Source organism: Panthera onca, chromosome F1, assembly GCF_046562875.1.
Source record: "Panthera onca isolate mPanOnc1 chromosome F1, mPanOnc1 haplotype 2, whole genome shotgun sequence".
Classification (NCBI taxonomy): Eukaryota; Metazoa; Chordata; class Mammalia; order Carnivora; family Felidae; genus Panthera; species Panthera onca.
The window spans coordinates 66287610-66297978 of NC_138355.1; the positions used below are offsets into that span (position 1 = coordinate 66287610).

Consider the following 10369-nt stretch of genomic DNA (forward strand, 5'->3'; position numbering starts at 1 on the left):
AACACGAGTTGAGGCCCAAGTTGAGGAAGGATCGTGAGAACTACGTAGACCACCATCCCAAGGCCTGGGAGCCTCGTCTAACCACCTGGATCAGCTCTGTGCCCACAATTCCTGGGCTTGAACTGCCGCCTGAGCTGGACGCCCACTAGCCAAATACAACACTCCTTTGTTCCTTGTTTCAAGACTGTGTGGGTGACGCCCACAGCCAGAAGAACCTGGAGTGGGGGAGAACTCGCTTTGATTTATACACACACACACACACACACACACACACACACATATATGGTTTTGAGGAACCCAAGCACTGCAATCAATTGCAGAGCATTTGTGACTTAAGGAAGAAAAAGGGAGACAGGAATAGAAAATTGAAAAAGTTCTTGAGTCTTTTTGCGGGCGAGGGCGGGGCAAAGAGAAGTGAAGGAGACAGCCTAGAGCAACTCCTATTCTACAATAAAACATTCAGCTAACATTACTATTCAGATCTCATTTATATTTAGCACTCCTGCACTTTCAGGATTTAAATAGCACAAATTCACTTATCTCTGCATCAAATGAAAATCCTGTTGTGCATTTCTATAATACTTGACAAAGAAAGCACTTTTATAGACTTTTGGACTGTTCAGAGACCTTAGCGGCTCTCTAACTTTAGTTTCTATTCAGTGCAGGGATCTCCTATAAAACATTGATGGCCACTCATCTTCAGCACTCTTAACACATTCGGTAAAGGTTCCCTCAAAACACAAGTTTGTTTTTTTTTTTTTTTTTTTAGTAAACTGCTTAATCATTAGAAAGTTGTTACATTCAAATAAAGTTTTCTGGGCAGCCTGGCTGGATTAGTCAGTGTAGCATATGACCCTTGATCTCAGGGTTGTGATTTCGAGCCCCACATGGGTGTAGCGATTACTTACAAGTAAAATCTTTAAAAAAATAAAATACAGTTTTCTGCTATTGAACTTCCAGTCATTGGGGTGCCCGAGTAGCTCAGTCAGTTAAGTGTCCTACCCTTGATTTTGGCTCAGACAGTGATCTCACAGTTCATGGGTTTGAGCCCAGGGTTGGACTCTGCACTGACAGCACAGGAGCCTGTTTGGGATTCTCTCTCTACCCCTCCTCTACTCACTCATGTGTGCACACAGAATAACAATAAATAATAATTAATTATATGTATAATGAATTTATTTAAAGAGCTAAGTAAAGGAGGCATCTACATATATGCCTATATATATATATATATATATATATATATATATATATATATATATAAACTTTTTGTAGAGGATGTGAAAGTGCTTCAGGGGATTCAAAAACACAAACGTAATTGTCCTCAAGCAGCTTATGCCTTAGCAGGATCAGTAAGTAAATACAACAAAGAAAGTAGCAACCCCGTGAAAGAGGTATAGGTAAAGGGGTGGATGAAAGCAGAAAGTGGGTCATTTGCAGCTGGGGAGACGAGGTTAGGGAGGTGTAATTGACTACAACATCCTGTGGTTAGGGAGGTGTAATTGACTACAACATCCCCTGAACATTTACTGATAATTTTGCCTGTGGAGTTTATGATCAAGTCCCACATTTAGAGTTCCACAGTTCAAATCCAATACTAATCATGGAACCCTCCATCTCCTGTGTAAGGAGATGACCGGTAGGTACCAGGAGCCTGTGGCTTTACAGGTGAACCTGCAGTGGTCCCAATCGCAGGAAAACAGTGGCCTCTTCCCTCAAATTAACCTGTAGGGCTCACAACTGATTGAAATTAATTACACTGAAATTCAAACAAGATACTAAGTCAAGCCCCTTATCACCAGGGTTTATCTTTAAAATAAGCAGGAGAGAAAAGCAGGGTCTATCCAAGGCCTGAGATCAGAGAAAGAAAGGGGGGAAAAGAAGGGGAAACATTTCAAATGGAAGTATGAGAGGTTCAGTGAAAAACAAAATCATTTCAGATAATCCCAAGAAGGGAAACAAAGGAGACAACAATTAGGAGAGCTCTGGTGGGAATGATTTTTTTTAGCCAGGTTTGTCTTAAAACTCAGCTCTGACCATGTGGACACTCCCATCTCTAACCCAAAATATCACCCTCAAACCATCAGGAAATTCTTACGATGAACCAATGAAGCCCACCCTCTTTCATTTGCCGTTTAATGCCTTTCACCAATTGGCTTCAACTTTCCTGTACAGACTTGTTTCCTATGATGCCCCTCATGTTCCCCTAAATCAAGTCAAAGTGGAGGCCACAAGATCTGCCTTGAATATCCTTAGTACTTCAGAAACCTACACACACACACACACACACACACACACACACATTTTCTTCTGTCTTTGTTTTTGCTTTTGCTATATCTGCCTGGATAACTTTACCCATTTCTTTTCTTCAAAATGGCACACATCCTTCAAAGCTGGTCCATATCTAAAGTTGCCTTCCAGACACAACCCCCCTGCCTCTGAACTTCATTTAGTAAATGGTTTAGTTTTGTTTTTAACCCTCCGTTACTAACTTAATCTCCCGGATGTTTGTGAACTACTACGCATGTTCAAGCAGATCTGGTTGTGCCCTCCTTGGTATACTAAGCACTTGGTTCATCACTCTGCTATGGCAAGCATGATGGTTGATCACGTTGGGTACTGATGGATTTGTCCTTTGGTCCTCCCCTCTCTGCCCCCCGCCAACTAGATTTTAAACTCCTTCAAGGAGAAACTTAATTTTTATTCCTCTTTCTGTTACCCACAAACCCATACTTTACATATAGCTGGCATTCAATACAATTGTGTTGCCTTGTCCTAAACCGCAATGGACTTAAACTGCAGCATGAGGCATTGAAAGATTCCCTGACAAAGAGGGAAAGCTTGGGGAAATTATTTCCTGGATATTTTCCAGTGGAGAAAGCTTCTATCAGGGAAGAATCACCCAGGATGCAGGGAGATGGGGGGTGGGGGGAAGGACTCCCAAATGACCTGGTCATCTCAAGAGGCCTATAATGCAACCAGCAGTCATCGAAAAAATTAAAAATTAAAATTAAAAAAAGACAAGGGATATCCCATTTTCAGAGTTCTCTGGGGGAGCCATTCTCTGGGAAGGAGGCTATAGAGAAATTCCCTCTCATGGCCTAAGGATTCAGGTTCCCCTGCCCATCTATCCCTCGGAGAAGTGTGTTTATGTCCCTTTTTCTGTCCCTCTCCCTCACCTCCCCCCCCCCCCCCAGGCATTCCAGCCTAGGGCAGGGGGAGGCCATCAGACACAAAGCCCTCTGTGTATGGGGTGGTATGTGTCCCCCCACCCCTCCACCGAGAGGACACAATGCCCCTTCTGCTCCCTGTACTCTTCCCCCCTCCCCACCACCTCTCAACTGCACATGCCAGGCTGCAATTGGTTACTGGCTCAGGACAGCCCCCTCATACTGGGGCCCCAGGGGATTTTAAGCGGATTCCAGGAACCCCCCGCTCAGTTCCTTGTCCCCCACTCTCCCATCCCCACAGACGCTCCGAGCCCTTGCCCCTGCCCCAGCTATGGCTCCTGGGGCTCCCTCGTCCAGCCCCAGTCCTATCCTGGCTGCGCTGCTCTTCTCCTCTTTGGGTAAGTGGAGCCACCCCAGTCTGGGAGCCCTGGAGCTCAGCTTGCCTCTCAGCAACCTTCTCCCTGCCTTCACTGCATGCCCCACCACCACCAAAGAGTGAGCAGGAGCAGGAAGGTGATATTATAGTCGGAGAAAAAATATATATAGCTTAGAGGGAGACAATAAAGGTATTCTGTGAAGGGAGAAGGTAAAAGAGCGTAGAGAGCTTCCCTGAGGTGGACCTGACTGGACCCAGGTTGGAAGGTAGTAACATGCCCCCAAAGCCATGCTGAGTACCTGGTGGGAAGCAGTGTTATGGTGTGGTAAGGAACAGGACAGACACCTGGGTCGGGTACCTAATCATTCCCTAGCAGTGCCTGAGGTACTTAACCTTAGTTCCCCTGAATAGGAAGGTCGGGGAACGTGATCTAAGGAAGGAGCCCAAGGTCTGTGGTCCCAACTCCTCGAATCTTTGTCTCTTGGTGACTCAGTTTCTCTCTGTGGATCCATTGTCTATTATGCAGGCAAAAGGAGTAGGAGGGAGGTTCTATGAGATTCTAAGATCTTGTCCATCTAAAGCAGTCTTCCTTTATAAGGTGGCCAAACCCTTTCTCACCCATGGCAGATGTTGGGTGGGCAAGTGAAAGTCAAAAGTAGGGATATTTGAATGGACAGTTCCCTTCTCCAAACGGCCCCAAAGCCTAACACAATAGATGAGTAGTAGGCAAATTGGGGGTCGGGGAGAACGGCTCAGAATATCAGCTCTTTGAGTCCTGACCCCAGAATCCAGACCCTTCTGGATGCTGTGCTGGACTAGTCTGGGACACCCAGAGAAAATGTTAAAGATAAGGAGTTGGAGAAGGTCATAGTGAGGGCAATGGGGAGAAGGAGTGTTGGAGAATAAGGAAGAGGGTTCTGTTCTAGCACCTGTCCTTCTCATAGTACCATTGAGCAGGGCTGAAGGGCAGTGGTTGATGTTAGAACAGGAGGAATAGAAGTTAGATCCAATGAATAACCTTCGTTGTTGCATTTGGGATTCCCAAGAGACCTCTAAGGAGAAGCGGGCCACTGATCTTGCATGCTGAGGTGGGAGATTTGAGACTATGGAGCAGGAGTGGGGGGTGGTGATGGGGTCTGGGGATGGCAGGAGCCCCCAACATTGGTCAGACAATGGGTCTCTGTTTGTTTGGTCGCTTCCTCCCCCTCCCATAGAACAAAAGGGTCTACAGTTGCCCCCACCCCGGGCCAGCCCACACACATAATCTCCCTGGAATGGCCTTCCTTGTGTGGGTGAGTCTTGGGAGTGGCACTGGGCCAGCATGGCCAAGAGGAGGGTGACAAGGGTCAAGCCACAGAGGGCTCACATGCAAAGTCATCTGAGCTCTGAGCTTGGGATCTTCCTCTGTACCCAACTTCCCCTGAGAAGCTCCCTGACCTCCCAGTCGACAGCAAGCTGTATGGCAACCAGGGATGCAGCAGCGAGGACAGTTGGGCCAGGAAAAAACAGTCTTAATTATCTTCATTTTTTTTCTGTGAGAAATTTGAATGTGTGATGCTGTGAAATACTACGCAGCTGTTAAAAATAAGATTGATCTCTATGAATCAACATGGGAAGTTCCCTCAGACACATAGGCATATTATACATCCTCTTAAGTGAAAAAAGCCAAGTACAATATAATGCAATGTATCACAAAAAGGAAAGAAAAGCTCCATAAGACAAAACTATTTCATGTTTTGAGTTTGTTGGGTTTACACTGCACTCGATACATAGAAAACGGTTACTTACTAAACTGATCGACAGTGGTCATATTTGGGAGGGGACTACAGGAAAAGCATTTGTTGGGGGAGGCGTCAAGAAAGACTCTAGCGGGGCGCCTGGGTGGCTCAGTCGGTTGAGCGTCTGACTTTGGCTCAGGTCATGATCTTGCGGTTTGTGAGTTCAAGCCCCACGTCGGGCTCTGTGCTGACAGCTCGGAGCTTGGAGCCTGCTTCTGATTCTGTGTCTCCCCCTCTCTCTCTGCCCCTCCCTGACTCATGCTCTCTCTCTGTCTCAGAAATAAATAAGCATTAAAAAAAAATTTTTTTAAAAGAAAGACTTTAGCTTTATCTCTATTTGAATGGTTTCTAAAAAAGAATGCAATATGTATTACCATATAACTTATAAATTAAAATTTTTTTAAGCCTGCATCTTAGGGGTACCTTAAGAGTTAAATACTGACCCAAAGGGAAAGGGAGACTTGGAGACAGAATCCACCTTCTGGAAGTCCTCAAGAGAGTTCTGTTACTGCTGATTTCATTTCCTCTTATGAACACACTGAACTTGAACCCAACGCAGCGTTTCTGCCTAACTGTTCAGCTGGCCCAGAGAAATCCGGGCTTGACAGTGGATCATTTCTGCCCCAGCTTTGCTGTGGTCTCTACTCAGCCCTTGGCTTCCTATTGGTCTCGCTTCCTCTGGATCCCTTAGTGGGTCCCAGGCGCCCATCTGACTCTCCTCTCTGCTTGCAGTGCTCCCCCTGGCCCAGGCCATTGTGGTTTACACGGACAAGGAGGTCCATGGCGCCGTGGGCTCCCGGGTGACCCTGCATTGCTCGTTCTGGTCCAGCGAGTGGATCTCAGATGACATCTCCTTCACCTGGCGCTACCAGCCCGAAGGGGGCCGCGATGCTATCTCGGTGAGTGCCTGGGGGCGTCCTGGGATTGGATAACCAAACGGTGCTCCGAAGAACAACAGAAAAGAGCACTTGGGCAACCGAGGGGACATCCTTTGAGCCCTAACCCTAACTGTGGCAAGGTAAGTAGCCATCTGACTAGGGCCTATCTACACTGTCTCCCCCACCCCCAACTACCCTCTCCAGCCCAGGAGCCCTTACCCTGAGGCTAGACCCACATACTTCCCCTCATTCCTCATAGATCTTCCACTATGCCAAGGGACAACCCTACATTGACGAGGTGGGGACCTTCAAAGAGCGCATCCAGTGGGTAGGGGACCCTCACTGGAAGGATGGCTCTATTGTCATACACAACCTGGACTACAGTGACAACGGCACTTTCACCTGTGACGTCAAAAACCCACCAGACATAGTGGGCAAGACTTCTCAGGTCACACTCTATGTCTTTGAAAAAGGTGTGAGAGGAGATGGCCCAGGGGGTCTGGCAATACAGGGAGGACTGGGGGTGGGGGGTGGGGGGGAGGGAAGGGCTGGGGGAAGAGGCAAAATACCTGGGCTAATGCCCTTCAGGCTCTGGGAGGGCGGGCAGAAGACAGCCGTGGCTGAGCGCTGTATGTCGGAAACAGCAGGGAGTGGGTGTGGGGCCAGGAACCGAAGGTGCGTGGCCCCGCTCACCCCTTTACTTGTTTTCCCTCCCCTCCTAGTGCCTACGAGGTACGGGGTGGTGCTGGGAGCCGTGATCGGCGGTGTCTTGGGGGTGGTGCTGTTGCTGCTGCTGCTTTTCTATCTGACCCGATACTGCTGGCTACGCAGACAGGCGGCCCTGCAGAGGAGGCTCAGGTAAGGGGAGCCTGGCGACCCTCCCTTTAACCCCGCTGTTCCCCATCGGGGCAGAAACTTCTTGGGGGGGGGGGGAGCGGCAAAGGGAGGAGGAAGCTATAGCTGCTCCCCAGGGGGGCCCGGGCCTGGAGCGGGGCAAACCCACAGCACCGCCTTTCCCTGCAGCGCCATGGAGAAGGGGAAATTGCACAAGGCTGCGAAGGACTCGAAGCGCGGCCGGCAGGTCAGTGGAACTCGGGGCCTGGACAAGGCACGGAGCTACCTGGCAGCAGTAAGGGATGGGATGGGACCAGGGTGGGGCTGGGCCCCCCCAGAAGGGTGACTGAGGTGTGACCCCCTCCCTGCAGACGCCAGCGCTGTATGCCATGCTGGACCACAGCAGAAGCACCAAAGCTGCCAGTGAAAAGAAGGCCAAGGGGCTGGGGGAGTCTCGCAAGGATAAGAAATAGCGGTTAGCGGGCCGGGCGGGGGGTCGGGGGTCAGGGCGGGAGCCCACCAAAGGCTCTCAGGTGGTGGTCATAGAGATGGAACTGCGGAAGGATGACCAGAGCTCGGAGCTCCGGCCTGCGGTCAAGTCCCCCAGCAGAACCAGCCTCAAGAACGCCCTCAAGAACATGATGGGTCTGGACTCCGACAAGTGACCACCCCCCTGGGCCCTCCCAGAGCAGGGGGACCTAGGCTCCTCTTCTTCCCCCCCGTCTAGGTGCTTTCCTCCTTAACTCCCCAGCCCTGCCCTGCCCTCAGCACCCTTTGAGATGTAAGTTTCATTCCAAAGTTCATGCCCCAGGCCCCTCCCATCTCCCCCCACCTGCACCCACGGCTTTCTGGGAACCCAGGGGCCTCACCCTCCCCTTCACCGGCCCCAAGGACTGTGTGTTTGGTGCCCGTCCCTCTGGCACCGAGAAGAAAGGGACCTTGATACCCCGTGCCTCAGCTCCAGGCCACCTGGCGTTCCCATCCCTTGCGGCACCCGGCCTGTCCCTCCTTCTTTTCTTTCTGACCCTCCCTCCCCTTCATCAGGTGGCCCAGCTCCATATTCTGTCCTCCCGGCTAACACCCAGAACATCCAGATCAGACTCTCCTTCAGGGTTTATTTAGGTTGTTAGTTATTTTTTATTTTTTAATCCAGTCTTGTTTGTTTGTTTACCGGCGCCCTCCCCCCATGACTGAGTACCAATGACGTCATGTGGTTTTTGCATTTCCCCCTCCCCCCTCCCCATTAAATCCTTCATGGAGAGCTAGCCCAAGCAGAGGGGCCCCTGGTCCTCAATCCTCAGCTACAGGACTGGTGCCCCTGACCACTTTAGGGCACCGTTCTGGGACTCGAGGTCATGGGGAAGGAGAGACAGAGAGAGACAAAGAATCCTCACAGGTCAGGGCATTGAGGACGGGGCAAATAAGCCTTAAGAAAGGGCTTTAAACAACCAAACAGAAAGGAAAAATAAACGGGAAGTGGGGGGGGAGGGGAAGGCTGCACTCCCAGCCACAGGGGACTCTTAGGATTTTTCTACATTCTGTATATTTCTTCTCAAACTCCCAAATGTCCTTAAATGTTTAATAAACACTGACATTTCCAGAAGTGCTGCCTCCATCTCCAACTTCCTCATTCTCCTGGGAATATCCCTGCCCCCTATTCCATCCCCGGCCCCCTACCTTCCCCCATCCTTCCCCTCTCCCAGTCCTCTTCCTCATCACCTGGTTTCGGTTGTTAAGAATTTGGCTTTATGTTACGGACCTTCCATAGTACAGTGGAAAGAACTCTGAAATAGGCTCCCAAGACGCCTTCAGCAAATATCCAGTGAGTTTATCCTGTGTGCTGAACTGTGTATCAGCCTCTGTGTTTACATGGGTTAGAACACAGACTCCCTCTTTACCAGGATCTGAGTTTTTAAAATATGCCCACCCATCTGTGTGGCCCATGGCTGGTTATTTGACTTTTCTGTTTCTGCCTTTGTAAATTGAGATGATACCTGCCCTGCTTAATTTTTTTGAGAAGCAAATGAGATCCTGTATATGGAAACCTTTGTAAACCATAAATGGATATGCAACTAAGATATTAAGGATCAGTCTTTTAAAGATGTTTCTACAGGGGCGCCTGGGTGACTCAGTTGGTTGAGTGTCCGGCTCTTGATTTCGGCTCAGGTCATGATCCCAAGGTCATGGGATTGAGCCCCACAGCAGGCTCCTCACTGATCATGGAGCCTGCTTGGAATTGTCTCTTTCTCTCTCTTTCTCTCTCTCCCTCTCCCCCTCTCTCTCTCCCCCTCCTCACTGTCTCCCTCTCTAAAAAGATTGCTTGAAGATATTTCTACATCTTGCCTAAAGGATTACACTTTACGAATTAGCATAAATCCCATTCCCCCTACCAACACAGGCATGTGTAACTTTAGTTGGTGCATTATTTTAGCTATGCTATTAATACCTCATTATCTAGTTTGTTGGTATGCTAACGTAGGTACACCATTAATGGCCTGGGATACTAAGATGATTGTGGAAAGATATATATAAGTTTCCTGGGGGGTCACTGATGGCAAAAAAACCCCCAAGATTCCTGCAAGTCATTTCTTCACCTTATTAAGAGGTTAAAGATAAGATTTTTTTAACACCGGCTTTGCCCAAATCCAGAGTGCTTTCATTTATTTCAAGCCATGTCTTCTGCTTTTTTATTTTTTTATTAAAAAACATTTTTTTTTATTTTAGAGTGACAGTGTGCACAAGTGGGGGTGGAGAGGAGCAGAGTGAGAGAGAGTAAGAGAGAGAGAGACAGAGAGAGAATCTTAAGCAGGCTTCATGCTCAGCCCAGAGCCCCCAACACAGGGCTAGATCCCATAACTCTGGGATCAAGACCTGAGCCTGAAATCAAGAGTCGGACGCGCAACTAACTGAGCCACCCAGGCAGCCCGGTCTTCTACTTTTTTATAAAGAAAAATTAACCCAAATTCATTTTAATACAAAAGCTAATAGATTTCATTGGATAAATGCAAATCAAAACTACGAGATAAACCACTTCACACCCATTAGGATGGCTCCTATCAAAAAACCAAAACAAGGGGCACCTGGGTGGCTCGGTTGAGCATCCGACTTCGGCTCAGGTCATGATCTCACGGTCTGTGAGTTTGAGCCCCACGTTGGGCTCTGGGCTGACAGAGCCTGGAGGCTGCTTCGGAGTCTGTGTCTCCCTCTGTCTCTCTTCCCCTCCCCCACTCATGCGCGCGCGCGCGCGCGCGCGCGCGCGCGCGCGCTCTCTCTCTCTCTCTCCCTCTCTGTCAAAAATAAATAAACATTAAAAAAACCCAACAAAACAAAACA

At 48.9% G+C, this 10369-nt stretch overlaps 1 protein-coding gene across 1 annotated transcript; it reads left to right on the top strand.

The window, feature by feature from the left end:
- Positions 1 to 3425: 3425 nt before the first annotated feature.
- On the top strand, positions 3426 to 8639 carry MPZ (myelin protein zero). Its single transcript, XM_060644491.3, is given in 6 exon segments — positions 3426 to 3568; positions 6057 to 6223; positions 6462 to 6675; positions 6925 to 7060; positions 7226 to 7283; positions 7408 to 8639. Coding segments are annotated over 6 exon segments (936 nt in total). The 5' UTR covers positions 3426 to 3501; the 3' UTR covers positions 7702 to 8639.
- Positions 8640 to 10369: the final 1730 nt, after the last annotated feature.